The following is a 14,918-nucleotide window of genomic DNA, read 5'->3' on the forward strand; positions in this document are numbered from 1 at the left end:
TTCATTGTTAGATCTACTGGAACACTAGTATATTGTATAATGTATAATACATAACGTGTCGAAAATTGTATACAAAATTATCATGTATATCAAATACTAGATGAGGATAACTGAGGATCTCATACAACAGTCAAGATGTTTGAGCTATGATCTCAGAAGAGTATAATTCAATGAATTTCATTGATTTATTGCAACATTATTCCTTAATGGACCAAAACTATGTGTCTGAATTCAATATGATTTTATTGATAGCAATGCGTATGAATTACATGTTCGCTCACCTAGGAACAAATTAAATAATAACCAAGCTAAGTTAACATACATTAGTGATATATGATATTTTGCAATTCCTGTGTACATTAATTCAACTGATCAAGCTAGCTTTCATTGAACCTTTGGACCTCATCTTGTAATTTAATTCAAATCAAAGGTTAGTTATACAGCTTTGGGACTCTGTATGCTGGTGACCATCAATAGTATTTCAATTGGTTTAATTGCTACCATGAGTATCGATTAATTTATCTAAAATTTCATATCCTTATTGAATCTTCTTGTGTTTTAAGTTAAATCGAAAACATTCAATATAAATACGTTAGAATCAATATGACATGTATGTATAAAATTAATTTTTACAGAAAATTTAACAAAGATAAGTGGTTTGAGGGCACGCCTTCCACGGTCCACCCCAGTATTTTTGGCCTGAAAACTATATAAATCATGAAATTTCCCTTTTATGGATTTCTTCTTCTTTTTACAACAACATGGGTTTCACATCAAAAGTATCAATATCGTTCTATTAGAAGCACAAAATACAAACCACGCCATGAGGTACTCAATCAACAGCAAAAAGAGAAAGGTAGCAAGTTACTAACATTACTATAGAGAACGTTTGAAAGACTGGTATGTCGACAGCTATATATTATGATTGGTGAGTTTCTGATTGTTTTTAATTAAAAGAACCTTTTGACACTAACTAGAGAACCCCAATTGACTACACTCGTGAGTATATCTATTGCAATTTTGAAGATATAGCTTTTGACCAAGGAGGTCACCATTTACTATCTTGACCCAGCTTTTGCAGTTTGAATTGTTTGCTAATGTGAAAAAAGAATTTGCAAAAGGGTGGTCGTTTCTTTTAATGTGCTGGTAGGCTGTGATCTATAGTTGTATATAATTGATATTCATTATAAAATGTATAGAATCATATATATAATTCTAGAACAATAGAAGACAAATCAGTAGAAATCTATACCGAGCCTAGCAAAATGTCCCAGATTTTTGTCCTTTTTTGTCCTGTACTACTTGCTCTGCTCGGTTATTGAAGGGCCTGGTTTAAAATTGAAAATTGGTTCCAATAAATTGAGCATGGGCACGCCCCATAGTTAAGCTCCCATACAAAAAAACTCCCATCCGGGACGTCAGTGTGCAACATATATAAGAGCAGATAAGTACAATATGAGTCAAGAATATAGAATATGTTTCTGATCAATTACTACGGCCAGCTAATGCGATCACTTTAATAACAAGAAGACAATCTTTTTTCACTCTGCCTATAATATATACAAATTACATTGAGCTTATGACGAATTATTGGATCTGCAAATGTAAGAGCTAACATTGTCAGCTCTAGCTCTTCACCCAAATATCATGGAGTAATAATATCATAATACGTATGTATATAATATGTGTTTATATAGTATGTCTTTATATAATATGTGTGTATATAATATGTATATATATATGTATAAAAGTTGTAAAATAATTTGTCAAAACTTATAATGGATCAAGATGTAAAAAGCTCATAATCTTGGTATCATAAATGGTGGCTCTTCCTGGTTCAATTGATGCTAAACCGATTCAGGATGAGGTAATGGGGTCTAACGTGTTCAAAGACAAGCGTGTTCTCGCTTTTCGATCTTCTCATCATTCCAATTGTAGGAAACCATGACTTGAACAATGTTCAAAAGAATAGCTGCAACTGCAAATCCAATTCCAACATACATTGCTGCTCTATAACTTTTTAAAAGATCTGATGTCTTCTCGTAAATTTGAACTTCTGCTGTAGCAGCAATCCCTAGACCAATTGACATGGAATAGTTGACCATGGTTGACACTAAAGACCCAGCCATCCCTTGATGCTTTTTAGGTAAAGCATCAGATAAAATTAATAATGCAGCAGGAAATGATAAATCCATACCAAAACTTAATATTACCATCTGAGCAAATGACATGTTAAAAAAAGTTTGATGAATTGGAGTTTTAGAAAGCATAGCTATCCCCACAAAAAATGCACACATGGAGGCCAACAAAATGTATGAAGGTTTAACCTTTTTAATTAACATGGACACAATGAAACAAGCCAAAGAACCAAAGACTGCAAAATTACAAAATGTTGCACCACTTTCCAATGGATTGTAATGTCTCAAATTTAAAAGCAGACAATAATGGTAGTATGACCAAATCGAAAAACTACCCCATCCTAAAAAGGTCACTGTAAGTGTTAATAGGATATTAATATCCATAATCTCACTAGGTAACAATGGAGACTTCACTTTCTTCTCGACATAAAAAAATAATGCAAGAGCTAATATACCTATAATTAAAAGTACAATAATGTATGGACTATCCCAACCAGCAGCAGGTGCTTGATTCCATGCAAAATTAAACAACAGTAATCCTACCACTCCTGTAACTGCACCTGGCCAATCCATTCCCAATTGAGCTGGATGAGGAGTGATCGTTGGTACGACAAGTTGAACTCCAATACCCATCAAAAACAATACAATTGCATTTGAATAAAACCCCCATTCCCAATGACCAAATTGACCGGTTAAAGCTCCAAATACTGAACCTAAAGCAGCACCTAATGGTGCACAAGAAGCAATCAAACAAAAGACAATAGCTTTTCTTTGTCCATTTGGGTATAAATTACCAGCAATTCCAATAGCAGTAGGTAATATAAATGCTAATCCTATTCCTTGAAAAGCACGACAGATACAGAAAAAGATTAAAGATTCGGAATATCTTGATATTCCACTAAGCAATGTCCAGATACAACACCATGTTATACCACACATTAAAACAATCTTTAATCCATAAAGATCACCAAATTTTCCTGATATCAAAATAAAGGCACCAGTCGTTAAAGGACTACTTGCTAATAACCATACTTTTTCATAACCGTTAACATTTTTAAAAGCCTTTTCCAAAATGTTCATCACTGGGTGAGATTGAAACATTGCAATTTGACTTAACAATTGTGCCAACATCATTAGAATGACTATAACTGTCTCATGAAGCCAATTTTTGAAACATTTAGGACGCTCGTCAATATGAATCATCATCAAAAAAAATAATTAACCTTGTATAGCTATAATTATAGTACAGGCGCTCATGATATTTATAGCTTGAAGTGAACTATATCTATTTATATAAAATTAGGCTCCAAACTCATATCCTGGAAAAGCCACCATTAATTATTCGTATAGATTATAACAGACAAAACATGGTTTCGTTCAGCCTGACCAATGATATATTGCATGAAAAATTTTGGTATTCCTTTTTCCACAATTTAAGAATTGATATAAATGTTCGGGCTCTGGTTGAAACGTTGAAACTGCACTTCGTCACCAAAATTGATCGTATACAGAATTCAGCATCCTTCAAAATGTATGTTCAGTACAGAAGCACAATATGATGGGTACTCAAAGCAGTTGTCATATTAACACACGTCTCGTTTAGTCCTCAATATCAATGAGTTAATACATAGGTTGAGTAACTCTAAATCTGGCTCTTCTAGTTTATATCGATGATCTCGTTAGTAATAATAATAACCGTGTAGTTGTGACAGATAATAAATTTTCTGTCAGGGTAACTTCTTTTCTTGGGCGTCACATGACTACTATATTACCTAATGTATGACATAATCAGCATTGAAATCTGCCCAAATCAAACGGGTAAATTAAAATTTAAAATTTCCCTTTTTAAATATTTTTTTTGATTTTTAAGAAAAGCTGTTGGAAACCCCAAAATTAAACCATATTCATCCTAAATTAAGATCTCATCAAAATACATATTATAGTATAAATAACTAAACATATTACAAGACTTTAATCACTATCATACACAAACCATTCATTACAACACATCACACCATCACAATATCATATCATACAATCAACCATTAAATCGAAAGAAGTATATATATACCATATTCTTAACAAAATCGTGTCACATATATAAAGAGATTTAGGATCTATCATATACATCTATACAACACAACAAATTAATCAGATCAAACCACACATCACAACACATCCATGTCCAACGTCAGTCAGATCTATAAACGTACCGAAGTCATTGGTCGTGGGAAATTTGGTATCGTTTATAAAGGTATCCATAGAACTACAAGACAAATTTATGCTATAAAAGTCTTGAATTTAGATACTTCTGAAGATGAAGTTAAAGATGTTCAACAAGAAATTCAATTCCTTTCCCATTTAAAACAAATACCCAACGTGGTACATTATTATGGATCTCATTTAAATGGTACAAAACTTTGGATCATTATGGATTATTGTGCTGGTGGTTCCCTGCGTACTTTATTAAAACCTGGTAAAATTGAAGAAAAATATTTAGGTGTTATTATAAGAGAAGTATTGATTGCTTTACAATTTGTTCATAGACAAAATGTTATCCATCGTGATATTAAAGCTGCTAATGTCCTTATATCAAATGAAGGTCGTGTTCAACTTTGTGATTTTGGTGTTGCCGCTCAATTAACTTCAACAAGTGTACGAAGAAATACAATGGCTGGTACTCCATATTGGATGGCTCCAGAAGTTATTATGGAAGGTGCTTCATATGATGTTAAAGCTGATATTTGGTCCTTAGGGATAACAATTTATGAAATTGCCACTGGGAATCCTCCATATTGTGATAAAGAAGCTATAAGAGCAATGCAATTAATAACAAAATCAAAACCTCCAAGATTGGAAGGGAAACAATATTCTCCTTTATTAAAAGAAATTATTGCCTTGTGTCTTGATGAAAATCCTCAAGAACGTATGAATGCTGAAGATTTGCTTAAATCAAGATTTGTTAAACATCATAAAAATTCACAAATTAGTTTATTAAAAGAATTAATTTCAAGATATTTATTATGGAGAGAGAAAAAATCATCAAGAGAAAGTATATTAATGAATTTAGAAGATGAAGCTGATGAAAATGAAGTTGAATTAAAATGGGATTTTGATTCATTAAGTTCAAATGAATATATTTTGGAAAATGATATAAATGTTAATAATTTAAATTTAAATGAAGGTTCAGAATCATCTCCTTTAGATTTTAATTTTACAAATTCTGGTGATTATGATGATGGTGATGATGAATTTATGACTGGTTATCAAAATTTTAATCATCAAACTCAAAGTAATAATGTTACTTATACTAAGAATGGTACAACTTTTGGTAAAAATACTGGAACTGGAACAGGGACTGCTAATTTTAATATTGGTTCTACTTTAAAAGCAAGTAATACAATGAATAGAAAAGAAGCTCCAAAATCTTTATTACAATTATTTGAAGAATCACCAATTGAAGATGAAGAAATTTCAAATAATAATCATCTTAATCATCATAATATTAATCATAATCATCATTCTCATGAAGATAATTATGAAATTCCAAAAATTTCATCAGCTATTGGGTTACATAACTTATCATCAAATAATAATACAAATCATACTTCAAGAGTTTCTACTCCAATTGTGGAAATTGAAATTCCAGATATTAATGCTATTGAATCTCAAATTCCTCAATCTGCAACAACATCTCATCCACCAACTGATTTCCCTAAACCAAGATCAAGAGCAAATACTTTAGTTCATACTCAATCTGCTGCAGGTAATTTAGAAACAAGGAAAACTTTAGATCCTGCAATTCAAAGAAGACCAACAATAAGTTCATCAAATCAAAATAATAATCAAAATACATCAACAACAACATCATCATTACCACAACCACAATTACAACCACCAGTTCATACTTCAAATTCATCAACTAATTTAACTAATTCATCTCAACCTAATATTCAATCATCAATAAATTCATTACCACCAATCATACCAAGAGGTACACCATCACCAAAAAGAGAATTAACATCACAAGTAAATTCACCGTCAAAATTGAATATCATTACGTCTTCACCAAGTAAACCTTCAATGAAGGCTATTCATTCACCAAATAATCCATCACCTTTATTACAACCTTTAAATGGTTCAACTCAACAACAACAACAACAACAATCTCAAAATACATCACAACAATTTCAAAATTCAAATAAATCAATGCATGTTAAACGTAATCATCAAAATTTAAGACTTCAAATGCCAACACCAACTTCATTACAATTTCCAAAATTATTAAATAATAATTCTTCATTAGATGAAAATAATCAAATTGATGAAAATATAAATCAATTTGGTATTAATGTATCAAATATACCAATGACAATGACTCCATTAACTGAAAAACCACCACCTTCCCAACAACAACAAACTCAACAACAACAACAACAACCAACTCAATCATCTACATCAATTGCCCCAAAACGTAAAATGACATTAACATCACAAAATCCCCCGCAATTACCCTTTTTACAAAATTTAAATAATCAAAATCATACAAATTCATCAATTTCTTCACATTCATCATCAAATAATATTGAACCACCAAATAATAATGATAATATCTTTATGTTTAATTTAGATACTTCATTATTTATTGATTCTGAAAGTTCAAAAGATAAAATTAATAACAATATGGTGGAATTATTAAATCAATTTAGTAATGTTTTAGGTATTATGGAGGAAAAACTTAATGATTTAAAAGAATAGATATATTTATTACACATTTATATATTTGGGTATGTAATTCCATTATATTATGCATCAACAAATTCTTCATCATCTGTAGTTTCATTATCTTTTGATTGTCTTCTTTGTTTTTCTGGACTTGATTCTATTTCACTAGGTTCATCTTTTTTCAAAACTGGTGTTTTATTTAATGATAGTTTAGTATCTTCTGGAGAAAAACTAAAACCTGAATCATCTTTAGTTGGAGTTTTGGTATTAAATTCATTAATTTTTGGAATTATTGGTGTTGAATCTTCTTCATCAGAATTTAATATAAAATCTTGTGGTCTTTCAGTCTTGATTAAAAGTCCTTCAGTTTTGGGTGTTTTAATTGGTGATTCTTCTTCATCTTCATCTTGGGAATAATCATTCAAAAAATCATTTGTAGCATCATCTTCATCTTCATCTTCTTCTTCTGGGTTTGAAGTTTTTTCTTTTTCAGTTTCATGGTTTGTTGTTTTAATTGTTGGAATTTCAGTTGAAGTATTGATTCTTTCACTTGATGCAGTTGGTGCTGGTTTTCTTAAAACTTTAGCAGGTTCTTTTAATGTAATTGGATGAGTTGGTTCAGGTGATTGATCATCATTAAAATGTTTTTCAGGTTCTTGTTGTTGTTGTGATGGTGGTGAAGATATATCCTCAGCACTAACTTGATGAATTAACGGTGAAGCTTTATAATCTGCAGATGGTGTTTGTAAACCAAAAGAGTCATTTAATGAATTTTTTTGTTCAATTGAAGATCTTGTTGATCTTGTTCCATTAGTTGATGCTGAATTTAAATTATAATTTGGAGATTCTAAATTTGAAAGAATTTTATAAATATGATCTTTATTACCTGGATAAATTTTTGTTTGTTGAATATTTGATTCTAAATCCCAAATACCAACATTTGACCAAAATAATTTAGCTCTTAATCTTGTTAATTCTAACCATGCTTTCCTTATTGAAATTTCATCATCTAATTTCCAAACATTATTTTTCAAAGAACGTAAAAATGCAAATAATTCACAAGCGCTTCTAACTTTAAATAAACAATATGAACATAATGCATATTGATGAGCAATAACTGGTGATGAAGGTGAAGGTGATGCAGTTCTTGAAGAATTTAAATCATCTTTACTCTTTGGAGCATGGACTTTTAAAGTATATAATCTTGAATGTTCCAATATATCATTTCTCATTTCAGAACAAATAGCACAAGGATGTTCAATTGCCACTGGAGGGCTATGAGCAGGATATGTATATAAATTTGATTTAACATCCGATTCATTAATCTTATTACTTTGGAAATTAATTCTATAAGTTTCATTTATACCAGAAACTGGTTCAATAACAACTCTACCTTCAATAAAAGCAGTCATTAATGTACGTTTACTATACCAACCAATCCCAGCAGCTGAATCTATTCTTAAAGCAGGCTCAACATCATCAGTAACTAATTTTTTCAAAAATTTAGTATTTGTATCTTTAATTTGTTCAATATATTTCAAATCAGAAATGAACTTTTTAAATTCATTATAAAATTTAAGATCAAACCTTATTGAATTTATAATTGGTGCATAAATAACTTGTGGATTAATTGAAGAATTTGACAGATCAAGATTTGAAGATGATTTATTATGATTATTATTATTATCAATATAAGAATTTCTAATGGAATTATTTGTAGAATCATCATCACGTTCATGAATAACATTTTTCAATTCTTTTAATTGAGATTGTAAATTATCCAAGAGTAAATCTTTATCTTTTAATTCCGAAATCAAACGATCATTTCTTAATTGTATATCATGAGCTTCTTTTCTAGCAGTGGAAACCATTTTATTAGCTTCATCAAATAACGAGGCAGAAAGTTCCTCTACTTCAGATTGAAGTTTAGAAACTTCATCTTTAGCTTTTAATTTCTCATTTGTTTCAGATTCTAATTTTTTACCAATTGATTGATTTGAATTTAAAAGTTGTTCATGTTCAGTTTGTAAAGATTTATAACTTTCCTGTATAGATACCAACTCTTGATTTCCTTTCTTCAAAGCAGCATTCTCCTTCTTTTGATGTAATAGTTGTTCTTCTAATTTGGATTGCTTCTCAACCAATTCCATAAGTTGTGTAGATAACGATGTCACCTGAAGCGATACTCTATTGGACTCTTCGTCTGTTGTAGCAATGGGATCACTCATTATGGGCTGTTGACTGTGTAATGTAATGTAATTAGCTTGACCTTGACCTTAACCGCCTTCGAAAAAACCTGACAATTCCCACAATATTTATTTGATTCTGCTCAAATAATGCTCAAATAATCACAATATCAAAATCATCTCACTTAATTCTCGTTTTCGTACCCGCCAAAAAATCCAATTTCAAAATCAAAACACCAAAATTCAAATTCGCGGCTCCAAAACTCGCGATCTTGGTTGAGTGCGCTGGTCATTTTTGCTTTGGATTGTGGGCTTGTGAATTAATTTTGTTATGGAAATGGGAATCAAAGAGGGCCATCAGACAGACACTGAACAGACACTGGACAGAGTTACGCTAGGCTGAAGACAAGGGTACAAGGATATAGCTTTAAGGGAACACCCAGAGACACTCATACACTTCCTTCTCATTTTTATATTATAATTGGTGTCTTGTTACTGCTGAATGCACGAAAGACAAAAAGTCGCATTTTTTTGGACATCAAAGCATCAAAATCCATCTTGTTAGTTTTAAATTGAAACAGATCATTATACCCTTTAGTATCACTCACACAATTTCAAAATGAAGAAAAGACCTGAGCAAGAAGCTTCCAGGCAAGCATCAGTGAGGTCTACCGCTACTTTGGATAGTCAAAAGACTGGAACCGGTAATTCATTGTTGTCAAATATTCGGAAATTCTCCAAACCAAATAAAAGTGAAGATTTAAATCATATTTCCACTTTAAACATTTCAAATCCTCAATTACAAACTTCATCATCCAATATGGCTCGTCGTGGGAATGATAAAGTGTATCATACTGATTCCCCTTACAAGAAGAGACAACCAAGTGATAGTTCGGCTTATTCTATTCATTCCCAAGCTTCTCTTCCCTTAAGCAAAGGAACAACCTTAAACAATTCATCCCATTCTATTTATGATTCACAACCTCCATCACCATCCCATTCACGTCGTTCTTCCACTTGGACCACAGCGGCTTCCACTACAGATGATATAAGATCCATTTCAACTCCAAATAAGAAATCCGCCCTGCAAAGAATTCATACAAATCAATCTGTTTTATCAAATTCTTCCATGGCAACTAGTGGAACTAGTGCTAATAATAATAATAACGATTTCATATTGGAGCAACCAAAAGATAATTGGGAAATTGATGAAATGTTTAATGAATTAATGGAAAAACGTGATTTCAAAAGTTTACCAGATGCTGCTAAACGACAAATGAAGGAATATCCAATTTCTAAAAAATGGATGCTTATTTATCAAGATGCTTTATCTGAAAAGAAAAAACAAGAACGTTCAAAGAAAGGTGGTGAAAATCCTGCAACTCCAGAATCTTATGTTAGATTACTGATGTCTAAATCAATTTCGGTTAGACAATTGGGGAATCTTTGGGTTAGTTTACGTACTGAACCTGTTGATTGGGTTAGAGATTTTATTGATGCTCAAGGTCCAGTGGCATTAGCTACTGTATTACAACAATTACACACTAGATCAACAACTGATTTATTAAATGATGAATTTTTAGAAAAAGAGATTTCAATCATAAGGTGTTTAAGAACTATAATTAATAATCAAAGAGGTGCTGATTATGCATTGGATTCAAAAGTAATAGTACCTGCAATCACAGGTGCTCTTATCTCAACAAGATTAGCAACAAGAAGACTTGTAACTGATATGTTAAGTTTCTTGGCTCATTTTAAATCTCCAGAAGGTTATGAACAAGTTTTAAAAGCTTTAAATTCAATACCACCTGATAATATTCATTTCCAAGCTAAATCTCTGGATAAAAGAAATTCAATAATTTCTCAACCTGGTACAAGTCAATCTGGATTGAAAAGATTTGAACAATGGTTAAGAGTTGTGGAACAAACTTTAGAAGGAAGAGGTAAAATGGGATCCATGGTTGGTGCTAGTGAAGAATTAAAATCTAGTGGTGCAACTGGTGAATCTCAACTTGTTGATTATGCATTAGCAACAATGGTTTTAATTAATTCCATAGCTGAAGGTGGTGTTGATTTTAAAGTTAGAACTCATATTAGAGCACAATTAAAATCTGGTGGATTACAAAAAATTTTCAAAAAATTTCATAAATTACATAGTGAATTGATTGATGATAAAATTAGAGAATTTGAAGATGCTGCAGCTGAAGATTATGATTCTCTGCTGAAAGCTGAACGTATTGGTGAAGATGTTGATTTAAATGATCCAGTATCGTTAGTTAAAAATATTTGGAGTAAAATTCAAAATTCTGAAGCTGAAAGTTATTTCATGTCTGCTATTCAACATTTATTTTTAAATCAAACAGATTCTTCGAAAACTGTGGGTAATCCAGATACTGTTAGATCTTATAGATTAATTGATGGTTTAATCTCTAATATCACTATGGGTGCTACATCTAATGATGATACTGCTTTAAATGTTGCCATTCATAGATTATATGATGGTCTTCAAACTGATGAAGTTGCAAGAAGAGCTATATTAGAAAGTAGAGAAGCTACAAAGAGAGCTGAAGAAGCAATAGCTGAAAGAGATGAATTAGCAAGACAGATTTCATTAGGTTCAGATGGTATGATGGAACGTTTAACAAATGAAGTTAAAGAACAAGAAATTATTCTTATGAAACAAAGAAAATTAAATGAAACAATTTCATCTGAATTAGAAGAATTGAAAAGAAAACATATTTTAGAAAAACATGAACAAGAACTTGAAATGAGAGAAATGTTAATTCTTCTTAATAATGCAAATGAATCTAATCAAGGTACTAATTCTAAATCACAAATTGTTGATAGATTGAAAAATCAAATATCTAGAAAGAAAAATCAATATAAAAATGATAATAAAAGATATGGTACCTCGGTTGAACCTAATAGAAGACTGCGTGTCTTGAGAGATCAAATGGAAGATATTGAACAACAAGCTAGAGAATTGGAAATGACAAATTTCACTGAAAGAAAGAGAAATAATGATAGTATTTCAAGTATTTCACCTGTTATTATCCAACAATCACCTCCAAAACCACTTCCAGTCCCACCAAAACAATCATTTAAACAAGATGATGCTTTTAAATTAGAACATTTGAGACAAAGATTAGATTTCTTACAAAATCAATCTAATGATATCTTGAAATTTGATACTGATGCTAAAAATAAAGAATTGATGAATAAACAAAAATTAATGGCTATGGAAAGATTAAAAGAATTACAATCAAGATTCCAAAATTTAAATATTGATTTCTCTGTTAAAGATTCAATTGCTGGTGAAGGTTATCGTTCATTAGATCCAAGAACTTCAAAAAACAATATTAGTATTCATGATGAATTAGAGGAAATTGAAAAGTTAAGTGAAAGATTGGAAAATGAGTTACTTGTTCAAGAAAATGTTCCATCTAAATCATTTTTGGATTCATTAGAAGCTAAATATGCAAGAGGTAAAAAAGAACCAGAACAAAAACCAGATTATAGTTATAGAGCTTCTGTTGCTGATAAAGTTAGAAGTAGTAAAGGATTTGAACCTGCATTTTTACAAGAACTTACTTCAAGTGTTGGTAAGAAAGAAGCTATTCCAGATAATAATGATATTCAACCTCAAGAACTTGAAGTACCCTCACCTGTCAAAGCTTCAGCTGAACCTATCAAACAATCAATTCCACCACCTCCACCTCCACCTGCTCCACCACTTCCACAATCAAACAATCCATCAGCTCCACCTCCTCCTCCCCCTCCTCCAGCTCCACCATTACCTGGTACTTCAAGTATACCTGGTCCTCCTCCACCTCCTCCACCTCCATTACCACCTGCATTTGGTGGTTCAATGCCTCCACCACCACCACCGCCATTACCTTTTGGAAATGGTGCCCCAGCTCCACCACCACCACCACCTTTTCCAATGCCAAAATCAGCTACACCAGCTCAAAGTCCATTATTACCACAATCACCAAGCTTATTTGAAAGATACCCAAGACCAAAGAAGAAGCTTAAACAATTACATTGGGAAAAAGTGGAAGCTACAGAAAATTCATTTTGGGAAGGTACTGCTGCTGAAAAAGTTGCCTCTGATCTTCTGAATAAAGGTATTTTCGATGAACTTGAAAGTATTTTCGCCATGAAAGAGATCAAAAAGATGACTAGTAAGAAACAAGGCGAAGCTGAAAAACTTACATTTTTGGCAAGGGATGTTTCACAACAATTTTCAATTAATCTACATATGTTTTCTTCATTAAGTGATGAACAATTAGTTAACAAAGTTTTAAGATGTGATAAATCAGTTCTTGAATTACCTAATGTTATTGAATTTTTGGGAAAACAAGAATTATGTGAAATACCGAATGGTTTAGCTAGAAATCTGGAACCATATAGAACTATTTGGGCTAAAGGTTTCGAAAAATCACCAGAAAAAGACCCTAATGAATTACATAGATCTGATAGAATCTATTTGGAATTGTTTTATAATTTGAATGATTATTGGCCATCAAGAATGAGAGCTATCAGGGTTATCACTACATATGAAAAAGAATATTCTGATATTGTTCACAAATTAAGATTAATTGATGATGCTACAGAAAATATTCAAAACTCTGAAAATTTGAGAAGAGTGTTTGATATAATTTTAGCTGTTGGTAACTTCATGAATGATACTGCTAAACAAGCACAAGGTTTCAAATTAAGTACATTACAAAGATTAACTTTCATGAAGGATGATAAGAATAGTATAACTTTCTTACACTATGTTGAAAAAGTGGTTAGAAAAGCATATCCGGAAGTTGAAAGTTTCTTGGAAGAATTAAGTAAATGTTATGATGTTGCCAAATTAGCCATTGAAAATTTAGCAACAGATTCAAAAGATTTCTCCCAAGGTATTAAGAATGTTGAAGCATCAATTGATATTGGTAATTTAAGTGATTCATCTAAATTTCATCCAAGAGATAAAGTGTTGACTAAAGTCTTACCTGTGTTACCAGAAGCTAGACGTAAAGGTGATTTATTACAAGAACAAACTAAAATGACAATCACTGAATTTGATAAATTGATGAGATATTTTGGTGAAGATCCAACTGATACATTTGCTAAAAATTCATTCTTCAGAAAATTTGTTGACTTTATGAATGATTATAAGAAAGCACGTAAGGATAATTTGCAAAGGGAAGAAGAAGAAAGAGCATATGAAGTTAGAAAGAAGATGATGGAAACAAGCAAAAGTAGAGATTCTGCATCAGATTCAAAAGATGAAGAAGGTGATAATGTCATGGATGCTTTATTAGAAAAATTGAAAGCTGCAGGTCCTTCTAAAGGTCAACCATCATCAGCTAGAAAAAGAGCTTTGGCTCGTAGAAATATGTTACAATATAAAAAGGCAAATCCAGATGACAGTGATGAAGAAGATGAAGATGAATTAGATGCCAATGATGTATCACCATCTAAATCTGGTCGTAATGGTTCCCCTCAAAGAAATAGTTCAACAAGTACACAAGCTGAATCATCAACACCACCAACTGAAGCAACTGAAAATGGTGAAGATGACGTTGGATTAAGAGCAAGAAACTTGTTACAAGAGTTAAGAGGTGGTGCAAGTGCTAATAGTGGCTCAAGTACTAATGAAAGTGGTTCCTCCCGTGTTCAGCAACTAAGAGAACAACAACGGTTAAGAAGAAAACAAAGTAATGGTGAAACCTTATCAACAATTGAGAACCAAGAACCTGATCTGAATTCCTCCGAACCGATAGAGAAAGAAAGTAATGAAGAAGAAAAAGAAGATGTAAAGAACGATGAACAAAAATAATCAAGTGTAATTATAAAAAGAAGATGAACTCAAAGA

General features: G+C 31.6%; 4 protein-coding genes across 4 annotated transcripts; 2 read left to right on the forward strand and 2 right to left on the reverse strand.

Moving 5' to 3' along the window:
• Positions 1–1,886: 1,886 nt before the first annotated feature.
• Positions 1,887–3,344, reverse strand: BN7_5365 (Drug resistance protein; the record flags this gene model as incomplete). Its single annotated transcript, XM_011274036.1, has 1 exon — positions 1,887–3,344. One exon carries the CDS (start codon positions 3,342–3,344, stop codon positions 1,887–1,889), a length of 1,458 nt encoding a protein of 485 aa, XP_011272338.1.
• Positions 3,345–4,319: 975 nt separating this feature from the next.
• KIC1 (putative serine/threonine protein kinase KIC1) lies at positions 4,320–6,896 on the forward strand (the record flags this gene model as incomplete). The annotated part of the gene is made up of 1 exon (XM_011274037.1): positions 4,320–6,896. The coding sequence occupies one exon, from the start codon at positions 4,320–4,322 to the stop codon at positions 6,894–6,896; it is 2,577 nt and encodes an 858-aa protein (XP_011272339.1).
• Positions 6,897–6,943: 47 nt separating this feature from the next.
• Positions 6,944–9,091, reverse strand: BN7_5367 (guanine nucleotide exchange factor SEC2; the record flags this gene model as incomplete). Its single annotated transcript, XM_011274038.1, has 1 exon — positions 6,944–9,091. One exon carries the CDS (start codon positions 9,089–9,091, stop codon positions 6,944–6,946), a length of 2,148 nt encoding a protein of 715 aa, XP_011272340.1.
• Positions 9,092–9,668: 577 nt separating this feature from the next.
• Positions 9,669–14,882, forward strand: BNI1 (formin BNI1; the record flags this gene model as incomplete). Its single annotated transcript, XM_011274039.1, has 1 exon — positions 9,669–14,882. The coding sequence occupies one exon, from the start codon at positions 9,669–9,671 to the stop codon at positions 14,880–14,882; it is 5,214 nt and encodes a 1,737-aa protein (XP_011272341.1).
• Between the last annotated feature and the right edge of the window lie 36 nt (positions 14,883–14,918).

The sequence above is a fragment of the Wickerhamomyces ciferrii genome, contig 00211, assembly GCF_000313485.1.
Source record: "Wickerhamomyces ciferrii WGS project CAIF00000000 data, strain NRRL Y-1031 F-60-10, contig 00211, whole genome shotgun sequence".
Taxonomy (NCBI): Eukaryota; Fungi; Ascomycota; class Saccharomycetes; order Phaffomycetales; family Wickerhamomycetaceae; genus Hansenula; species Hansenula ciferrii.